The 23,195-nt window shown below is 42.2% G+C and overlaps 2 protein-coding genes across 2 annotated transcripts in view; both read left to right on the top strand.

Annotated features, from left to right (window-relative positions):
• The first annotated feature begins 2,625 nt into the window (after positions 1-2,625).
• Positions 2,626-8,756, top strand: slc35g2b (solute carrier family 35 member G2b). Its single transcript, XM_010898142.4, has 2 exons — positions 2,626-3,141; positions 7,117-8,756. The coding sequence occupies exon 2, from the start codon at positions 7,141-7,143 to the stop codon at positions 8,413-8,415; it is 1,275 nt and encodes a 424-aa protein (XP_010896444.1). The 5' UTR covers positions 2,626-3,141; positions 7,117-7,140; the 3' UTR covers positions 8,416-8,756.
• A 6,059-nt stretch (positions 8,757-14,815) lies between these two features.
• Positions 14,816-23,195, top strand: part of nck1b (NCK adaptor protein 1b) — a 39,045-nt gene continuing 30,665 nt past the window's right edge. Inside the window, exon 1 of the mRNA XM_010898143.4 lies at positions 14,816-15,051. The gene's annotated coding sequence lies outside the window, so the exon portion shown is untranslated. The remainder of the gene's footprint in view (positions 15,052-23,195) is intronic.

Below are 23,195 nucleotides of genomic sequence, written 5' to 3'. Positions count from 1 at the left end.
AGTCCCTCATAAATCATGGACAGAGGACAGTGCCTGATACAAACAAATTACAAATGGCCAATGTGTTTCTGATGATAGTAGAAATCGTCCAATGAGCCTTGTCTTCCCAACGTGGGTGGCGCCGTGTCTTCCCACCGTGGAACATGCACATTGTGTGAACTTCATTAGGGTGGAGGTTTGGCTGCTGTCTGTCTTTATGTGGAGAGATTTCACCCCCTGCCTTCACTCTTGTGTCGAGAGCTACGCTGTCTTTTAGTTGTGGTTTAGTTCAGCTCTGAGGGGAGAGTGTCAGTTTCACAAAGCTTTTAATTTACAGACTTGACAAACTATTCCAGCACATGCAGAAGAATCCCAGGGAATTACACCCTATTATCACACCATTCCCCTCCACCCATCCACACCCTATTATTACACCATTCCCCTCCACCCATTTACACCCTATTATCACACCATTCCCATCCACCCATCCACACCCTATTATCACATTATTCCCCTCCACCCATTTACACCCTATTATCACACCATTCCCCTCCACCCATTTACACCCTATTATCACACCATTCCCCTCCACCCATTTACACCCTATTATCACACCATTCCCCTCCACACATCCACACCCTATTATCACACCATTCCCCTCCACCCATTTACACCCTATTATCACACCATTCCCCTCCACACATCCACACCCTATTATCACACCATTCCCCTCCACACATCCACACCCTATTATCACACCATTCCCCTCCACCCATTTACACCCTATTATCACACCATTCCCCTCCACACATCCACACCCTATTATCACACCATTCCCCTCCACCCATCCACACCCTATTATCACACCATTCCCCTCCACCCATTTACACCCTATTATCACACCATTCCCCTCCACCCATCCACACCCTATTATCACACCATTCCCCTCCACACATCCACACCCTATTATCACACCATTCCCCTCCACCCATCCACACCCTATTATCACATTACTATAGCAATACAACTAAACTTCCCCTGTGGAGTTCAGACATAAATGTTTTTGGCATGGAAACCTTATGTTTACATGGTCAAGCCAAGTGCAAAATAACAAAATGTCAAATCAACAATTGGAAATTCAAACATTATGCACACAGATGTTTGAAAGGGAAGCAGACATTTCAGATTACATTTTATTCTCTGTTAACTACTTAGATGTACACTCAAATAGGGTCTCCTATTTCAGTTCCCTTTTTTCTACCAGCTAGATGTGTATAGGACTGACACCTTCCCATCTCATATTTGTTTACACCTGGTCATACTAGTTTATACCTGGTCATACTAGTATATACCTGGTCATACTGGTTCACACCTGGTCATACTGGTTCACACCTGGTCATACTGGTTCACACCTGGTCATGCTGGTTTATACCTGGTCATACTGATTTAAAACTAGTCATACCAGTACAGTTTATAACTGGCCATACTGTTTTACACCTAATCATACTGTTTTATATCTGGTCATACTAGTTTATATCTGGTCATAATGGTTTAAACCTGTTCCTACTGGTTTATACATACATACATACGGGAGCAACGGGCTGAGGGCGAGCTAGAGAGGCTCCTTGGGAGTCACAGTGTTGGGAGGGAATCTGAGGGGTTTAAGTTCTGGCCCGGATTTGTCATGGAGTGCAGCAGAGGGCAGTGCAGTTGGACAGCACCATCCAGGTTTGGGAGATTAGAAATCAGATATAGTTTGCCTTGTTGTGCTCTGGTAACTCTTTTTGGCATCTTGGGCGCCTGTGAGTTCAATCAAGGCCCAACGTGCATTCCCTTCAACCCAAAGAAATGCTGGAATAGACTTCCTGGTTGAGCAAATAGGTTGATAAGAACCAGAATGGCACTGGATGGATCACCAGACTGGGCCAGCACCAGAGAGGATTCTGGGAAATCACCAGACTGGGCCAGCACCAGAGAGGATTCTGGGGCAACACCAGAGAGGATTCTTGGATGTTACCCGGCTGGGCTGGCATCATATAGAATTCTGGGACATCATCCGGATGGGCTTGCATCCCAGAGGATTCTGGGACATCACCAGGCTGGGCTGACATCTAGCTGACGTGGTCCCTGTCAACATAATCTGGGGCACAGAGAGCAAGAGGAGATGAAGAGACGGAGGGAAAGAGGAAGAGGGGTAGTGCAGGAGAGGAGGAGGGGAACAGTGAAAGAATCATGAAACAGAAGGGACATGACAGGTTCACTGCTCTTCTCTGGTGCTCCTGATCCAAATCTAAATTAAACATTGGTGGTTATGTTACCTCTGTGATTATGTTACCTCTGTGGTTATGTTACCTCGGTGGTTATGTTATCTAAGTGGTTATGTTACCTCGGTGGTTGTTACCTCTGTGGTTGTTACATTGGTAGTTATGTTACGTTTGTAGTTATGTTACAGTGATGGTTATCTTACAGTGGTGGTTATCTTACAGTGGTGGTTATGTTACAGTGGTGGTTATGTTACAGTTGTGCTTATGTTACAGTTGTGGTTATGTTACAGTGGTGGTTATGTTACAGTGGTGGTAACATAACCACCCCCCGCTCCTACACCCATTCACCCATATGAGAACAACCCTTAGCTATGGTACAGACCCCTGGGGAAGCTAATGCCAGCAGGTGGTCATGTTTCACTACCCCTTATTTCTTCATTATACCAAAGTATTTAATCACGCAGGTCCTAACTTTATTCACATTCTATTGTAATAATCGTTAATTATTATTTTTATCGATGATGATAATAATGGTGGTGGTGATGATGAATGACGAACATTATGGTAATGATGAACACAGAAACACAGCCCATCCCTCAACCTAACATGCTTTGGATTTGGGGCATTGGTGGGCTGAGGGGGGACAGAGTTGGACGAAACCATCCGTCTCCTTTTCCCACGGTTCATTCCCTCGCGACCATCTACGTTCGTTGTGGAGAACATCTCGTGCCACGCACGCACACCTTGTCTGCTGGAGACGCGATTCGTCCCTTCGACGGGAAGATGGAGAAATGGCAAGCACAGTTCTCCAAATTTAGAGAGACAGAAATCAAGAAACGCTGTCATTTATGGTGCAAATAGAGCTTTTCCGTCGATAGGAACTTATTTTAGCTAAAAGGTAAGTGATATTGCAGATTTTATTACAGAATTCCATCTTTTTTAATTATTAATAATATATCATGGTTGTGCGCTGAATTGTGTTCAGTCGTGCATACGGCAAATGAGCTACTGTAGCGTTTTATTTTGCACAAACATTATGAAATGACATTGAAATTACTGAATATTTAACCAAAGGTACACATTTTGGTTTAATATTTATTAACGGGGGAACATGAGCGATTGAAACTGGCTTTAAATAACACCTATTGCCGTAAAAATTTTAATGAATTGCGCACTATGTGTGTATTTGTAAATACGTACATTACTGATACGCGTTGTCATTTGAAGTTTTACTCGTAGTTGAGTATGGGAAGCATTTTTCTTCCTACGAGAAAAAACGAGGCTGTAAGATTATAAGATTAGCAGCTGGAAGAAGGTCTCCATGTCTTATCCAAAACATTAAGGTTTTAGGTTTTAGCCCCCTTCATACCAAATTCGTTGTGTTATCTTCCCTCTCACAAAATTCCACTTTTTTCTTGGTGAATTTTCCTTTGAGGGTTTTTTGTCACAAATTAGCCTTTATTAATTAATATAAGCGTTTGGCATTTTCAAGCACAGTAATTTAATCAGCATCAGGCGACTTAATGTATGTGAAAACCAGATACTTATGACGAATAATAGATTATTTTATCTTTTTTCCAGAAGGGAAATTATCAGAGAGGGAGAGATAGAGCGATATAGTTAGTGCGAGAGAGGGGGTGGGGGAGAGACGGTGGTGTCGTTGGGGGAAGTGTTGAAGAACATGTCTCTGCCCCCTAGTGGTTTGAAATAACATTACATCTAAGTGCCGAAAAAAGTGCAGGAGTTACATCCCATCATACTTTGTGTCATGTTGGCTACCATAACTAGAACATGGACTCTCAATGACTTAGAAAGAGTTTTGATGGTTGGGGTATGCCTGAGAGGAGCTGTGGAGACAAATACTGCCCAACCTGATGTTTCAAGATGTTTACCCATAATAAATTCTGGAGTAACATTTTCAACAGCATTTTCCGGCGCCATGAACAAAAGAGCAAATTATGGAATATTTAGCTGAAGAATGGTATCAAAGCCCTCTAGTAGAGTTCTAGATCTTGTAGGTTCTATGCCGCAAAGATGTTCCGGTGGTTCTCTAAGTTGGGTTAGGGCTGAGATATCCTCCTCTGAGAGAAAATGTAGTTGACCGCCCAATTCTATACAGTTAGAGTTGACTATTCTAATTGTTTACAATATTACTATACAGTTTGAATTATCTGTTCTAATTGTTTACAATATTACTATACAGTTTGAATTATCTGTTCTAATTGTTTACAATATTACTATACAGTTTGAATTATCTGTTCTAATTGTTTACAATATTACTATACAGTTTGAATTATCTGTTCTAATTGTTTACAATATTACTATACAGTTAGAATTGACTGGTGGCAATAAGATCACTGATTAATATGTGAAACATCTATATTGGAGAAATTCATAAAAATTGGAAGTGAGTATAGGAGAGAAATATGAAGTGCAGTTCCATTATCTGACACAATGACAACATCAATATATAAAATGGCCCATCAGAACGGCCTTATTATATATAATTTACTGTATAGTATAATAGAAAAGCATAATATGTAATAATAGTAGGCCAACCATGTGTAAGACAGAGACTCAGGATAATGTACTGGTAATATGTGACGTTTCCCATTACAAGATGGTTAATATAATTTCTGCCATCCAGCCTTCTCTCTGTGCTCTCAGCATAGCTGTAATTAGAAGGCTAGTGCACGCCAGGTGGAGATTCCCCTCCCTGGTGGCAGCATCTGGTACATTTAGCGTCAGTACAGCATTGGGTCTGGTACATTTAGTGTCAGTACGGTATTGGGTTTGGTACATTTAGTGTCAGTACGGTACTGGGTCTGGTACATTTATGTCAGTACGGTATTGGGTCTGGTACATTTAGTATCAGTACAGTAGTATAACTACAGACCCATCACTATGTGGTGTCCCGTGACATAACTACAGACCCATCACTATGTGGTGTCCTGTGACATAACTACAGACCCATCACTATGTGATGTCCTGTGACATAACTACAGACCCATCACTATGTGGTTTCCTGTGACATAACTACAGACCCATCACTATGTGGTTTCCTGTGACATAACTACAGACCCATCACTATGTGGTTTCCTGTGACATAACTACAGACCCATCACTATGTGGTTTCCTGTGACATAACTACAGACCCATCACTATGTGGTTTCCTGTGACATAACTACAGACCCATCACTATGTGGTGTCCCGTGACATAACTACAGACCCATCACTATGTGGTGTCCTGTGACATAACTACAGACCCATCACTATGTGGTTTCCTGTGACATAACTACAGACCCATCACTATGTGGTGTCCCGTGACATAACTACAGACCCATCACTATGTGGTTTCCTGTGACATAACTACAGACCCATCACTATGTGGTGTCCTGTGACATAACTACAGACCCATCACTATGTGGTTTCCTGTGACATAACTACAGACCCATCACTATGTGGTGTCCCGTGACATAACTACAGACCCATCACTATGTGGTTTCCTGTGACATAACTACAGACCCATCACTATGTGGTTTCCTGTGACATAACTACAGACCCATCACTATGTGGTTTCCTGTGACATAACTACAGACCCATCACTATGTGGTTTCCTGTGACATAACTTAAGACCCATCCCTATGTGGTTTCCTGTGACATAACTACAGACCCATCACTATGTGGTGTCCTGTGACATAACTACAGACCCTTCACTTTGAATCAACAGTAGTTACTCTCAGGCTGCCTCCCAATTACCTCTCTTCTCTGTATAGTTCACAATGTCTGGCCAGAAACCTATGGACAATATAGGGAAGTGGAAGCTATTTGAGCCGCAGACTCTCTGTGTGGCGCACCACTGTGGGGTTATATATAGACATGGTAACACACCACGGGGAGGGGGGGGGTTGTGAGGAAAAGAGGAGAAGGGAGAGAGGAGGATGAAGAAAGGAGGAGGTGCGGGGTGAGAGGAGGATTAAGGGAGGAGGATATTGGACAGTGAGAGAAGGGAAAATGTAGAGATGAAGATTAACAGAGGAGGAGGAAGAAGTGAAGATAGGGGAGGATAGGGGAGGGTAGGGGAGGATAGGGGAGGGTAGGGGAGGATAGGGGAGGGTAGGGGAGGATAGGGGAGGGTAGGGGAGGATAGGGGAGGATAGGGGAAGGTAGGGGAGGAGGGAGATGAAATGGTAGAAGAAGAGAGGATAATGTCAAATTCACCTGGTTGCTTCTAAACAAAAGATTCAATCAACATTTTTAGTTTTTTAGTTCCGCTTTTCTATTTGAGGGCGCAGGGGGCTTAGAACTTATAAAATAGGGTTAGGTTTCTGGAACTATAGAGGAATTATGGGATAGGAATTATGGGTTAGGATTGAGGAACTATAGAGGAATTATGGGATAGGAATTATGGGTTAGGATTGAGGAACTATAGAGGAATTATGGGATAGGAATTATGGGTTAGGATTGTGGAACTATAGAGGAATTATGGGATAGGAATTTGAATTATGGGTTAGGATTCATGGGTTCGACATTAAGTATATTTATTTATGAGTTAGTAGTTATTATAACATTTGTCTGTGTTGTTAAATCTATTTTTTGAGAATGTAGATAATCCATCGCCACCCTGTTTCTGTCTTTTTATTGTCTTGCTCTTTGTGCTGTAGGTCTCTATGTCTGCACAACATATGCACCTTTAATATAACATTTTCAGCTTTTCTACTGGATTGTACAATCTAATATATACTGGATGTGTTGTTTCTTAAACATAGCAGATAAATTATATAATTAACTTTTATTTGGAAGTTGATGGATCACCTGAAATATGTCAGCAGAAATCAGCCTGTAATAGAACTCTGTCTGAATTTCTCTTCAGTCTGCTCTGATTGGCTGAAGCAACATGGATGTATCTGGGGGCCTGCAGCAACATGGAGGCTCTAAGAAGAGGGTTAAGATCCACCCCAGTGCCGTCACCGTGAAGTACGCCACCCACTTCCCCCAGCCTGGAGACGAGGGCTATGATGACGCTCCCTCCTTTGAGGACTTTGGGTCCTTCGCCGAGGCCAGCCCGGCCAAGAGAGTCATTCCGGACGGCACCAGGAGGACTTTCTTTGGTACCATAGAGACTCCCAGACCGCCGGGAGGGAAGGGAATCACAGGGGGGGAGGTGCCAAACAGGGACAAGGGGGTGGGCGGGCAGCTCGCGAGCTTCGGCGAAGCCAATGTCCTGGCATCCCGTGTCACCTGGCTGGCGCTGTTTGGAGCGGCGGTGGCCCACGGCTGCGTGGCTCTGGTGACACGGCTGGCGGCCGACCGCTCCAAAGTGCCGTCTCTGGAGCTGATCTTCATCCGGTCCGTCATCCAGGTCCTGTCCATCGTGGTGGTGTTCTACAACCAGGAGGCGCCCTTCGGCCCCAAGGGCTACCGCCTGCGCCTCTTCGTCTACGGCGTCTGCAACGTCATCTCCATCACCTGCGCCTACACCGCCTTCGCCATCGTGCCACCCAGCAACGGCACCATCATGTGGCGCGCAACCACCACGGTGTTCAGCGGCGTCATGGCCTTCCTGCTGCTGGACGAGCGGCTGGCGTACGCCGATGTGGTCACCGTGGTGGGCTCTGTCTTCGGCCTCTGCCTGGTCATGATCCCCAACGTGGCAGACGAGGAGAAGTCCCGGCTGACCTTCTGGAAGGAGGCGTTCGGTTACACCATGACGGTGATGGCCGGCCTCACCGCGGCCTTGTCCATGATCGTGTACCGGGCCATCAAGGAGCGTGTCAGCATGTGGACGGCCCTGTTCACCTTCGGTTGGACCGGCACGGTGTGGGGGGCCTCCACTATGTTCGTCATGCAGGAGCCCATCATCCCCCTGGACGGGGAGACGTGGGGCTACCTGGCGGCCATCTGTGTCTGCTCCACCGTGGCCTTCCTGGGAGTCTACTACGCCCTGAACAGGTTCCACCCGGCGCTGGTGAGCACCGTGCAGCACCTGGAGATAGTGGTGGCCATGTTCCTCCAGCTGATTGTGCTGCACATGGTGCCGTCGGTCTACGATGTGGTCGGAGGGCTCGTCATCATGGCCAGCGTGTTCACCCTGACCGGACTGAAGCTCTACCGGGTCAGCCGGGCCATACGGCAGGACTACCAGGAGATTCTGGACTCGCCCATCAAATAGAGCCTTGGCTTGTATTCAGAGAGTCGATCCAGGATTCGGTTTTTCCTTGTTGAAAGTCACTAATGGTCAGGGGGGAACTGGTCCGAGGTCAGCACTCCTACCAGAGGTCACTAAGAACACGGGCTCAGTGGTGGCTCGGGTCGGTTCTCTCTCTAACACTCTATGTGATTACAGATGTTGCCTGGTTACACGTGCAATTTGAGGAATGTCTGTTGGAATCTACACCTATTTATTTTGTATTGTGGTTGTTGTTGACTTGGGGGACTGCCAGTAATGTGATGTCTTTGCTAAAGTTATATTTGTCTGTGAAATAAAGAAAAAAAAGATGCTCCATGATTAAATGACTTGTTGTGATAGCTTTGATTTCGTGTCAGCTGTGATGAGAGTGTGAAAGGAACCCTGCTATTTGTTAGATCAGATGATCATAGGGTGTTGGTCTGTTCAGCACTGAGCACTTTAAAGTATTGCTATTTGTTTCACTGCTACAGTATGTCCGTGTGTTCCGTACGACTTCTGTTTTCGGCTCTGTTAAATTATGTGCATCTGAATAAGAAACTGTGTTGGATGCAGTGTGTTTGTGTGTGTGTGTATGTATTTCTGGACAGATTCTGCTGCTGACAGTCTGTTTTTAGCAGAGCCGTGTTGACAAGATGTTGTTGCTTTGTTTCTTGCAGCAGTGATGATCTTCAGTCTCACACTATCACAGAGCTTCCCACAATGCCCTGGCAAGAAATGACTCATCCATATTTATTAAGAGTTAAAAATAAAAATACACTTTCTTCATTTCACCATTTAAATTAACTTGATTGATTTCTTGGCCTTCGTGTTCTCTCTCTCTCTGTGCCAAGACAGTCAGTCCTGCCCACCCAGACCAGCAGTAGAATGGGAGTATCACCAGGAGAACACCAAGGATAAAGCAGCCATAATGGGACAGAAGAATATGGTTGAAATGATCTGGTGAAATCCTGGGGGTTCATTCATCCTTACAATTATGTGTTATGTAGCATAGTTAAATGTACATTTCTGGAGTTCTGAATGGAGAAAATGAAAAACTTAATTTAAATAAAATACCACGGATTTCAAGGCAATCTTGTCTAGATGACAGAAAACCCTGCTGATGTGCACTTTGTCTGGTTATTTCCTGGGTTCATCACATGTGCTGTACATGTTATCTTCTACCAACCTCTTAGCAATACCAACCAACCAGGAAGCATGTGGAACTGATTACATAATGCAGCTATAGTGATTCGTCTGTATATATTCTCCTTCAGTGTGATGTCATCATGTCACCCTGCTATCATCTTAATGTCTTGTGCCCCATTAAATGAATGATACTTCCTTAAATACATAGCCCTCCTCACTTTCCCTCACCCCTCCCCTCCTTGCCTTCCCCCTCCCCTCCTTGCCTTCCCTCACCCCTCCCCTCCTCGCCTTCCTTAACCCCTCCTCGCCTTCCCCCTCCCCTCCTCGCCTTCCCTCACCCCTCCTCGCCTTCCCTCACCCCTCCTCACCTTCCCTCACCCCTCCTCACCTACATTACCCTTCCTCACCTTCCCTCACCCCTCCTTCCCTCACCCCTCCTCGCCTTCCCTCACCCCTCCTTACCTTCCCTTACCCCTCCTCACCTTCCCTCACCCATTCTCATCTACCCTCTCACCTTCCCTCACCCTCCTTCCAGTATATCTGTAAATCCATATATAATTATCATTCAAGACATTTCAAAAACAAGATCATTATAATTTTTTTATGTCAATTGTTAATTCATTGTTCAGAATGTGTCCACCAGGTGGCGAATGAAACATTTTATTTGGCTCTGTTTCATGAAGCTATTACAGTTTTTCACAGTTGCTAAGACTAATTTCTTGAAACCTGCACCCATTTGCTCAAAACTTTAAATACAGATCCAAATCTTCAAACTACATTCACAAAACCTCTGACTCTTCCTTCAAAATCAAACAGTCACCTCACAATCATTTCATCTGTTCCCAAAATTAAATAATGCTTTCAGATCATACACACAGCCAGTCAATATATAAACACTACAGAGCATTCATTAGACACGACATAAATAAAACTGAGAACACAGCACCCAGGGCATGTAGTTACAGATTTTGAAAAAATTATAAAGAGTAAATGCATTTGACAATAAAGTACTCCAAGTAATACAATATTGGATGTCTGTATATTCAGCAGAAGCATACAAATACGTCGTCCACTGCAAAAGCCCAAGGATCAAAGAAAACTCTAAATGAAAAGCATATTTCATTAAACTCACAAATGTTGTGCAACTGCAAAATCAGTCAGTGAGAGATTCATTTTGCCTCAGCATCATGTCTTTGTGTTGAGTGCTCATCCACCACTTTTGTCACCTACTCTTCCTCCTCATCCACCACCTCTGACACGTACTCTTCCTCCTCATCCACCACCTCTGACACATACTCTTCCTCCTCATCCACCACCTCATTCTCCACTTTTGTCACCTACTCTTTCTCCTCATCCACCACCTCTGACACACACTCTTCCTCCTCATCCACCACCTCATCCACCACCTCTGACACATACTCTTCCTCCTCATCCACCACCTCTGACACACACTCGTCCTCCTCATCCACCACCTCATCCACCACCTCTGACACCTATTCTTCCTCCTCATCTACCACCTCTGACACATACTCGTCCTCCTCATCCACCACCTCATCCACCACCTCTGACACATACTCTTCTCCTCTGCCTCAGACCTGTGTCCACTGAACTGAGTTATATTCTGAACAGTTGGTTTGATCACATCATTAGAAACAAGTGAGAACTATTTTGAGTCTCTGTGTGTAAAAGATGACAAATGTGTTGTAGTAGTGTTTAACTTTTGCCGCCCGTGTTAACCATTCAGCAACACAAGTGCATCACAGTGCGAAATGTGATTTAGTGAGTGAGAATGTGTTTCAAGTTTGGCAATTTGCTAATGTTTTCTAAATACCTGAATTTGTTTCAGGTTTTGCCAAAAGAGTGACTGACTCAAGAAATGGGTTTAGGCCACTGAGCATTTGGTTCAGAAAATGGGGTTCAGTGTTTAAGCAATTCAGAAAAACTGTAATCCTCTCTTCCCAACATTCCAGATCAGTGCATTGCCTTGTTTTCTTAGTTTTATTGCAGATTAACTGTCAGAGTGAATTTGAATGTCTAGACAAACCTACAAAATTACTCCAGCTATTTTGGAGCAGCTAACTGAAATGCAGCCCATCAAATACACACCAAGTTATATTGGCTGTGTTTATACAGGAAGCCCAGGTCAGACCTGGTTCCCACTAATTGGTCTTTTGACTACTCACATCACATCTTTTGAAAATCAGATATTTCTTCGGAGCTAATAGTATAGGTTGAAAGAACAATTTGTGGAAAAACACTATTTGGCAGACTGTATATATGGGGCTGAGGATTATTTTGAATTTAGCAGCCACCTGTATCCACAGTGGGTTGGTGGTGGATGCTCACAGTTTAGGTGGTTGGAAAGGAAACAGTTATCCCCATGTCTCTAAACACTGAGCTCCAGTAGCTTGTATCCACCCCAGGACAGAGTTTTTAGTGTCATACTCTGTGATTGTTTTACACACTGTGATGCATCTTTAACCAACACACCTATTCTGATCTGTTTTCACCTAATTGGTCGGTCAACCACTTCCGACCTTGAACATCAGGTCTTCTTTGTAGAGCTGATCAGATTGGTCGAAAACAAATTACTGAAACAACTGTCAGAAGGACCCCCTTGAAAATGAGATGGTACATCTCAAGGGGCTATCCAAAATAAAAGAAAGAAAGAAAGTGGGCTGCCTCTTTAAATGCCTGTTAAGTCTATTTGAAATAAGTCCTGTAGTTATTAAAGAGGAAATAAATGTAAAGTAAGTCAATTTATTTAACCAGTTATTAAAGAGGTCTGATGGCTCATGTAAATTAATTCCATCTATTTAACTAGTTATTAAAGAGGTCTGATGGTTCATGTAAATTAAGTCCATCTATTTAACTAGTTATTAAAGAGGTCTGATGGTTCATGTAAATTAAGTCCATCTATTTAACTAGTTATTTAAGAGGTCTGATGGTTCATGTAAAGTAAGTCCATCTATTCAACTAGTTATTAAAGAGGTCTGATGGCTCATGTAAAGTAAGTCCATCTATTCAACTAGTTATTAAAGAGGTCTGATGGCTCATGTAAAGTAAGTTCATCTATACAGCTAGTTATTAAAGAGGTCTGATGGCTCATGTAAAGTAAGTTCATCTATTTAACAAGTTATTAAACTGATCTGGTGGCTCATGTAAAGTAAGTCCATCTATTCAACTAGTTATTAAAGAGGTCTGATGGCTCATGTAAAGTAAGTCCATCTATTCAACTAGTTATTAAAGAGGTCTGACAGCTGGTTTAAAGTAAGTCCATCTATTTAACTAGTTATTAAAGAGGTTTGATGGCTCATGCAAGGTAAGTCAATTTATTCAACTAGTTATTAAAGAGGTCTGGTGGCTGGTGTAAAGTAAGTCCATCTATTTAACTAGTTATTAAAGAGGTCTGACAGCTGGTTTAAAGTAAGTCCATCTATTTAACTAGTTATTAAAGAGGTCTGACAGCTGGTGTAAAGTAAGTCCATCTATTTAACTAGTTATTAAAGAGGTCTGACAGCTGGTTTAAAGTAAGTCCATCTATTTAACTAGTTATTAAAGAGGTCTGACAGCTGGTGTAAAATATGTCCATCTGTTAAACAGGAAACATACTGTATCCTGCAGTGAGATTGGCACATGCGCACAGACATTCGCGTACATGCACAGTGGTGTTTGTATGTCCTTGTGGGCATTAGAAAAAAAAACTAACCCTAACCACAATAACTTAAAATCTAAAGTCTAAACATAATACAGCCCTAATGGCTAACCCTAAATCTAATCCATGATAGCTAAACCATAAAATAATCTACATTCCAACATTCCTAGCCACATAGTCTTTGTTAGAAATTAGATTGTTTTTTTTTACCTAACCATAAACCTTACCTTAACCTTTACCCTAACCAACCATAACCTCAATGACTTACATGTTATTTCTAAAAGTAATCTTATTCCAACTCCTAAACCTTTCCCCTACTGCCTACATCTTATCCTAACCTAATTCTAACCCTAAACTTAACACCAAGTCAGACAGGAAAGCTTTTTGTGTGTTTAAATTACTTAAGTGTGTGTGTGTGTGTGTGTGTCTGTGTGTAAGGGAGCCCCTAGAACTTCTGGGGTAAGTTGTAATTGGCTGGACCATTACGTGCAAAACGTAGGTTTTCGAGAGCATCCCAATTGTGATGTATCATGGGTAAATTGTGACTAGCTGATCTACAAATAATATTAGTAGATGTTTTGCACAGTGATCAATCAGTCTAAGCTGCAATTTCAAACACGCCCATTCCCCCTGGCGGGGAACATAGAAACTCCTCTGCCAAATAGAAACATGATTTCCTATTTCAGCACGGCCTATTGCTCCAGGGGCCGACTTATTGAGTAATGGTAAATATGTAATGAGTGTATAATGTTGCCACCCAACACCATAATTCAGACTTGACAATGCTCACCCATGTACACTCCTTTTACTGCAACCAAATAGCTGCAACCAAACCACTAAAACCAACATACATTATTGCAGTAATTGTAACACAAAATAAATGTAACATCTGTAATTCTCAAAAATAAATAAGTACAGAAACCAACATAGTTTCTTAACAAAGCTCTTCACGACAGCCAACATTCATGGAAGGGAAGCTCACATGTTCACACTAGCGCTCACTGGCACCAGACGACCAAACGTTTGTAGTAAAGGTTCGCTTTGTACATTCTACAGTTTTACCACTAATTATGGTCCCTTATATGAAACACTGACCACGACATTGGTTCCCGCAATTTGTCATAATAGCCCACTGCAAGAGAATTTCATGGTGGTCAAATAATGTTCTGTTTCACAGCAGCTATCCACTTCTAGATATGCAGTTGGACTATAACACCAACAACAGTGATCGATTTATTTAATCACTGACTATTTTCTTTCAAAGAGATCATTAATGTTTATACAAAAATAATAGGACTCATAGGTGCAGATAAGCGCGTGATCTTACCGATTGTATATACTAAACATATAAACATTATATGTAGTATATAAAACATAATATGTAAATACATTTATGAGAGCACACATGACAGTATATTTTGTGTCCGTATGTTATGTACATATCTTCATTTGTCTCGGAAAGACATTTCATATCAGTAGGATGCGGTAAAAATTTGATAACCAGCCATCCACAGTTGATTGACGCTACCATCACCCAATGAAAATATAACGTTTTCTCCAGACAACCAATAGGAGCGTTGTATCGTGAAGACTGGGAGCACTCAGAGAGCTTCTGTGACTCGAGCGATGTCATGCTGGAAACTGGAAACCTAGCCAGCTATTTCCAACAAGGCATATGATTATTAGAGCCAGCTAACCAAGTTGAGTGAGGTTATCTTAGCTAGCTAGGTTTTGGTCCTAGCCACAATACATCTGCACAGGCCTTTAATATTATATTTGGTGTAGATGGTGATTTCATCAAACGAATAGGGACAGGAACGACCGATCATCTAAACCAGGTAAGAACAAGAGGGATCTGATGTTCATGCCAACCATTTGATTTGCTCCGCTAGCTAGCCTGTGGTCGGCTAACGGTACTGTACAGCTAGCTGGGTAACCGTAGTTAGCTAGGTAAACCTCTGTCCTCGAGTCTGTCTTTGAAATAGAGGCAACGCCTGGTAATAAAATGTAGCTCATCCCTTGTAACATTATGCATGCTGAAAATAGCACATTGATTAGCTACATATCAAGTCTTAGAGTTCATTATCTAGCTTTAGCTAGCTTGTCTTGCCAGGATGGCAAAAACGCCAACTCTGGTAGGTTTGTTAGTAGCATACATTAACAAGCGACGTTGTTAACTTGACTGTTTGCGTTTGTTGGCTCAATTGTATGCAATGTATTAGAACATAGTCATTAACCAGGACACACACTAATCGGAAAGGCCTTCTTAAATGTATAATATGGAGGCATTTTAGGGATAGATAACTACATTTTCCTCATGGCCATTTGCCACTTTGCCACGGTTGACTATCAAAAGCTTGTTAACTAATATTGCACTCAAGAGTCTGAGAAACCACTGATTGCCATCCTTGCGGTCTTTTATCCCACCCAAGTTCAGTTAGCTTTACTCGTCGTGGCTGGCATGTTACCTATGTTTACCTGTCTTTAAACCCAGACTAGCAAACCGAACTGTTATTACAGTGATTATATGGGAACAGATTGCTGTCTCAATACAGACGTCATCATGCAAATGAATGAAATCTGTGTCAGGTGAGTGGGTACAACTGGCGTAATGAGGTGTCTGTACTGTATCAGTAACGGGATCATCCGGACTGCCATCAGTCATAAATAGGCTGTTAGTCTGGCACATCCGATGGAACATCTGCACTAAAACACGATGCAGATGCAGCAGTATACAGAAACCTGTTGTATTTACTCTCAAAAAGATAGTACTGCCAATAGCCTTCTAATGGACATCCGATATCATGCAGGTAAAACCCTTAACGGTCCTAACCCCGAACATCTTGTCTTTACTTTATGGCCGCATTCTTATCACTAACTGAAGCTATAACGACTAATCAGTCAAATGTTTACCTGTGAATACGTTCCCCTCTTTCCTGTGCACCTGGCACCTGGATGGGCTGGTTTGTCTGTGGTTAGCCGGTTCTGTCTGTTCATCTCTACGTTAGACAGACACAGCAAACCACGCTTCAGGATTACCCCTGCTATTTCACTTTACTTGATCTGAAAGTAGACTAATATAATCGGTCTTTCCTTTATGAGAGTTGTTTTATTTTCCCTCCTTTGACCAAGTCCTCACTGAAAAGCTATCTGCCTTGTGTGTAATGTGAGTATCCCAGTCTGATGGAGGTTGTTATCCTGTTGCAGACAGTTTCCTATGTTCATTATTTTCATGGTGGGATGGCAGCTCTCCATTGGTAAGCTCCAGTCTGGCATCTGCTCAACATTATCTTCTCTGGATTTCACCATTTTCCCTTTTCAGTCCTCCCTGGAAAACGTATGTGACTCAGTGGCTGTGTGTGAGTGGGATATGGCGTGTGTGCATGCATGCATGCATGCATGCATGCGCGTGTGTGTGTGCGCGTGTGTGGCAGATCAGGAGCCTGGTGCAGCTGGTGAATGGTGTAGTTTCTGTAATTATTGTCACACTGACAGGCCTCTCCGCAGTCTCTCATTAAGTCCACAGGCAGCGGAAGACGTAGACAGACATTTTGTCTGCAGCAGCACTCTGTCAGTGCACAGGGAGTCCAGGGGTGGGAAGAAGAAGGGGAGGGGGTGTTTGGTTGGAGGGGGTGTTGGAAAGTGTGGGGAAGAGCAGTGCTGTTGCTCGCTGGGGGAAAAGGGCCAGCTATGCTATTTCCTTTAAGGATAAAAGTCACCCTAGTCCATTGAGAGGAATTTTCTGGACTGTTGATAACTGGAGACTGGGAGCCTCTCTAACCTCTGTCCCTGTGGAGAAGACCCCATTCTATTCCTATCACTGACCCCCACTGAGACCCCAGACCTTTTTCCAAGCCATAGACTCCTCCATGAGAAACGGCACCGATCACGTCTTTATTATTATTTAACCAGGTATGCCAGTTTAGAACCAATTCAGATTTACATTGACAACTTGGCCAAAGAAAGAACAATTGATAGGGAACACTCGGTTACACATTAATTGATAATAAAAAGACAGTCCAAAACAACATGTATTCAAAACAGATCAAACAATTTTCAAACACTGACAAACATGAAGCATGTCTTGCCGTGTTACTCCATCTTGGAATTCACTTTGTCTCTCCGAGTGTTCTGGCTGAGTGCTGCAGATGTTGACATTGCAGTGGCTTTATTTACTTAATGTGTGCCTCATTCACAAGCCTACAGGGCCACCTGCAGAAAGCTTACGAGCTACACTAGCTAGCATTAGCCGCTGAAGACTTGTTTTGAACGTAAATACTACAGAAGCAATCTCTATGACATTGAGACGACCAAGCGTTTACTGATTTAAATCCTGGGGCCGAGGAGGTCGAGAGTCTGTTGCTATGCCATTGAGAAAGCATGTGACCCCAGTGGGATGGTGGGAACACTGGTGACTGACTGGGGCACCCTGAGGGATGACTCAAGAAACACATTTTCTTTACGTGTGTGTGTGTGTGTGTACGTGAGAACCTTTAAACGTGCGTGAAGAGGCGATATCCCAAATAAGTTGTAGTTTTATTCCAATTCATTCCACTCCTTGCCAGTGAGTTAGTCAAGAACTTGGCTCTTGTTAGCGTCAAGGCTCAAATTTCCATGTCTAATAACTCGGGGTGTCACGGTACAAGCATTTGTACCAGGGATGGAAATTAGCACCCGCCACCAGCCAAATGTGGGTGATTTTGTGTTGTGGCGGGTAAACTCGCTTCACCTACCGGCCACCGTGGCGGGTAAATAAAAATAGCATACTGTTTCACCCGGACACTTTTACGGAAGAGGATTAGTGCCAAGCAATAAAAAGACATTAAAGTTATTATAATGCGAGATTAAACTCGTTACATTTTGAGAAAAAAGTCGAAATACAATCTTGAGAATAAACTCATTAAATATCAAGAATAAAGTTTAATAATCAGTTTTGTGGTATCCTGGGAAACCACGAAACCTCGATGAATCGCGTGTAGGTGAAGCCAGCGATAACCTTGCATTTGTCCACTGGTTGTCAATTCATGTTGGACAAAAGCGAGTACATCGCGCAAACTGGACAGATTTTTTCTTCTAAAAAGACCTAGACGCTTGCAAATTCTCTTTTAAATTCGTATGCTAATTATAATTCTGTCATAATTAGCTAAAAGTTGATAGTATTTCTTTGTTACTGAAAGAAAGTCTATAATATAGCTTGACTAATTGATCCAACTCTGCCATGTCCTCTATCAGTAGGCTATGCAATGCACACTGATCGAATGCGTTATTCTCTACATTTAATTTCAACTTTTATTCTCGATATTAGCTAATTATGACAGAATTATAATTAGCATACAAATTTAAAAGCGAATTTGCAACTGCTAGGTCTTTTTAGAAGAAAAAATCTGTCCAATGTCCAACATGAATTGACAACCAGTGGACAAATGCAAGGTTATCGCTGGCTTCACCTACGCGCGATTCATCGAGGTTTCGTGGTTTCCCAGGATACCATAAGACGGATTATTAAACTTTATTCTTGATATTTAATGAGTTTATTCTCAAGATTGTATTTTTTTCTCAATGTAACAAGTTTTATCTCGCATTATAATGACTTTAATGTTGAGAGGGTTTTATTATTTTTATTATTGCTTGGCACTAATCCTCTTCCGTACACTTTAGAAGCGGCGCACATAAAAAATTATGTGGCGTTACATCGCAGCCGTTAAGAGGTCAGCTGAGAAAACATCTCAGGAGGAGCGAGTGGACAAAGAGGCAAGTCAAAAAACTTTTTTTAAAGAACGATTGAGAAAAGCAGACAATGGGGAGTCCCGCGATTGGTTAGTTTAAGACGAGACAAATCTGATGTACTGCTCTGTATGTCGTCAACACGCTTCACATTGTTGGTTAAAAACAAGAAAGTGGCTGGTAAAAACATTGAGTGGCTGGTAGATTTTGAAATCCACCAGCCACAGTGGCCGGTGGACAAAATTTTTTATTTCCATCCCTGATTTGTACCGATCCATTTGGTTTGGGGACTCAGGTTCACACTGTAAAGATAAATGTTTTCTTTTCTCCAGTGTGAATGGTTTTGTTCACACCCTTACTAATGACCTCAGAAAACGCTTATTCAATCCACTGCACACCCTTACTAATAACCTCAGAAAACGCTTATTCAATCCACTGCACACCCTTACTAATGACCTCAGAAAACGCTTATTCAGTCCACTGCACAGCCTTACTAATGACCTCAGAAAACGCTTATTCAGTCCACTGCACACCCTTACTAATGACCTCACAAAACGCTTATTCAGTCCACTGCACACCCTTACTAATGACCTCAGAAAACGCTTATTCAGTCCACTGCACACCTTTACTAATGACCTCAGAAAACGCTTATTCAGTCCACTGCACACCCTTACTAATGACCTCAGAAAACGCTTATTCAATCCACTGCACACCCTTACTAATGACCTCAGAAAACGCTTATTCAGTCCACTGCACACCCTTACTAATGACCTCAGAAAACGCTTATTCAATCCACTGCACACCCTTACTAATGACCTCAGAAAACGCTTATTCAGTCTACTGCACACCCTTACTAATGACCTCAGAAAACGCTTATTCAGTCCACTGCACACCCTTACTAATGACCTCAGAAAACGCTTATTCAGTCCACTGCACACCCTTACTAATGACCTCAGAAAACGCTTATTCAGTCCACTGCACACCCTTACTAATGACCTCAGAAAACGCTTATTCAGTCCACTGCACACCCTTACTAATGACCTCAGAAAACGCTTATTCAATCCACTGCACACCCTTACTAATGACCTCAGAAAACGCTTATTCAGTCCACTGCACACCCTTACTAATGACCTCAGAAAACGCTTATTCAGTCCACTGCACACCCTTACTAATGACCTCAGAAAACGCTTATTCAATCCACTGCACACCCTTACTAATGACCTCAGAAAACGCTTATTCAATCCACTGCACACTCTTACTAATGACCTCAGAAAACGCTTATTCAATCCACTGCACACCCTTACTAATGACCTCAGAAAACGCTTATTCAAACCACTGCACACCTTTACTAATGACCTCAGAAAACGCTTATTCAATCCACTGCACACCCTTACTAATGACCTCAGAAAACGCTTATTCAATCCACTGTACATCCTTACTAATGACCTCAGAAAACGCTTATTCAATCCACTGCACACCCTTACTAATGACCTCAGAAAACGCTTATTCAATCCACTGTACACCCTTACTTAAACGCGATCCGTTCTCTTCTGTCTGGTAATCTGTGGCAGAAACCACCTCTGGTCAAATGACTGCGGTCCATTAGACAGCCTGGTTTACATTCAGTAAATTGAGCAACGGCGGAATTAACTTCGCTCACCACTGGCTAATCTCACTTCTTCTGTGCGACCTCAATATTGCATAAGAATATTGCTAAGCTCTTTTTTACTTCCTCTTTTCTAGTCCATGATGCACCATTGCCTGAGTAGTTTTACTGTGGTGGACATGGTCTGATGACTCATTAACAAAAGAGGGTCTGTAGTGAAGTGTTGTTGTTGACATTAGTTGAGGTTACTGGTCTGGCTTGCTAATATGTTCAGTGGGACAGATCACCTTGTTCTGTGATTCTTTAGACATTTCAGGGACAAAGAACAGTGCTGAGAAAATAGAGCTTTTTGAGGTTGGGTTTGGTTCTGTTTTTGTGTTTTTATTGTGGTTCTGAGTATTTATTTTTTATTTTACTTGAAATGTGTTGTGAAATGAGGAAAGTGAATTTTCTGGTTGGCTGTGCCTGTTATTGCAATGTTAATCACTTAGCCATAATTGTTATTTAACTCACTTTTGTTTTAAGATTAGCCATACATAAAAACAGCTTTGTCATGTTACTACACAGTGCTGTATATTCTGGGAACTTCACTAAGTGTAATGTGGTTTGTTTTTGAGTTGGTTGTTATAGGAGAGAATATTATTGTGAAGATGCATTTTCACAATAAGAGGTGGCATTGCAATGTGGGTTTTGTAGTCGACTATTAACTTGTAAATATATAACCTAGACATAAAGTAAAAACATACAGACTGCAAATTCCTCAGACTGTCAAAGAAATATAGCTATTTTACTTTAACACAACTCTAACACAAAGAATCATTGGGCCTAATACATGAAACAAAAACATTTTTAAAGCAGGTCTTGTGTGGCCTCTGTTTCGGTGCTTAACTGAAGAAATTCACTAGTAGTGTCATGTAATTCTTTCACAGTCCTGTGGTAGGGTCTTTTGGGAAGTGCCATGATTTTCACAGCTTTTTGTTTTTATCCCTGTACAAGTGATTCCAAACAGTTTAAATTCTGTTGAGGTGGATAATGTGAGTGTGCAGACTTCCATTTCAAGTCGGTGTTAATCATCTTTGCAGGGTGTTTGAGGTCATTGTTGTGCTTAAAGGTAAATTTTTTGTCAGTCTGCCAAAAATAGCAATTTGTTGTAGGACTTCTAACAGTTGAAGTGTTTACTTCAACAGATCACTGCCAGATGTTGAACAAGCCCCTTTCTGGATTTCCTTTTGTCCCTCACTGGAAGCAACCTTTATATACTGTTTAACCTACTTTACATACTGTTTAACATACTTTACATACTGTAACAGATGCAGGCTGCTTTTTGGGTCTTCCAATATGTTTTTTCTTGTCTTCGTCTTGCAGTGTTTTTGCAAATGTCATTTTGTCTTCTCTCAAATTATTGCTATATTGTTTATTTGTACTTTCGTGTTTAACAGGTTAACAAGCAAATAAACAGTTACTGCCCAGATAAATAGCCTTAAAAAATATCCAAATGCCCAAAGAAATTAGCTGAATACTGCATATAGTCATATATTTGCATTATTTAACTAAAGGGGTCGATAAAATGTACCAATATTTTAATCAATCAATCAAATTTATTTATAAGCCCTTTTTACAACAGCAGTTGTCACAAAGTGCTTTACAGAGACACCCGGCCTTAAACCCCAAGGAGCAAACAACAGTAGTGTTGAATTTCAGTGGCTAGGAAAAAATCCCTAAGAAGGTTAATATCAGGGATCTATTGAGTAGGACTTCCCTTTGCCTTCAAAGCTCCAATCATCCTTAAAATGCTTTCATACAACTGTGTGTAGTGGGATATTGCGCCATTCTTCCAGAAGAAAATCTTCCATTTCGTGTTTGGGATTAGGGAGGTCGAAATCTACTTTGCACTTCAGAACTTTCCATAAAGGTTAATTGATGTTCAGATGAGGGATATTGGGGAAGCCATGATGTCATCTCTTCAATTTGTTCAGATTGTTCGGGGGCGTTATCATTCTAGAATTTTGGACGGTCAGGGGACAGTTTTTGCACCTGGTCCTGTAAAATGACCTCGTATTCCTTGATATGACCATGCAGAGGAATCCTCAGACCCAAGGACTCAAGTTTAGGTCTCGTTCTGATTAATTCCATAGTCATTTTTGAGGCATTTGGGACATCGAGAAACTTTCCCGTTAATTGTCCATTAGTCCCTGTCGGTCAGCTTCGACTTGTGACCGTATGTGCGGTCATGATTTCTGAAACACAGAATAATTCTTCAATCTGTAGTGACTGAGCTGTGATGGTTGGCTCCAGCCCCAGACAGACACCCATGTAGACCTGTCTGATCTGCTGTGACTGAGCTGCTCAGCTACCTTATCATTACACATCTAGTGAGACTGCAGTCATTCTCACACCGCTACACCGGCTGGGACACTTGGTTGGATGAGAGCGGAGTGCAGGATGAGAGTAGGGTGGGAGTTGAATCAGTGCAGCATTTTGACGCATCATACCAGAGATGGAACTCTCCGGTGTCTTATGTTGTTTTTATGCATACTGTGCTGTTGAGTATGTAATAGTAATAACATGCTCACTGTTGATAACTTCCTGGTCTTTCTCTTAAGATGAGCTGTTTCTCATTGCTGCTATCTGTGTATCTCGGGTGGACATGCT

The sequence above is a fragment of the Esox lucius genome, chromosome 21, assembly GCF_011004845.1.
Source record: "Esox lucius isolate fEsoLuc1 chromosome 21, fEsoLuc1.pri, whole genome shotgun sequence".
In the NCBI taxonomy this organism is placed as follows: Eukaryota; Metazoa; Chordata; class Actinopteri; order Esociformes; family Esocidae; genus Esox; species Esox lucius.
The sequence above is the reverse complement of the archived record's forward strand: the minus strand, read 5'-3'. Positions and strand labels throughout refer to the sequence as shown.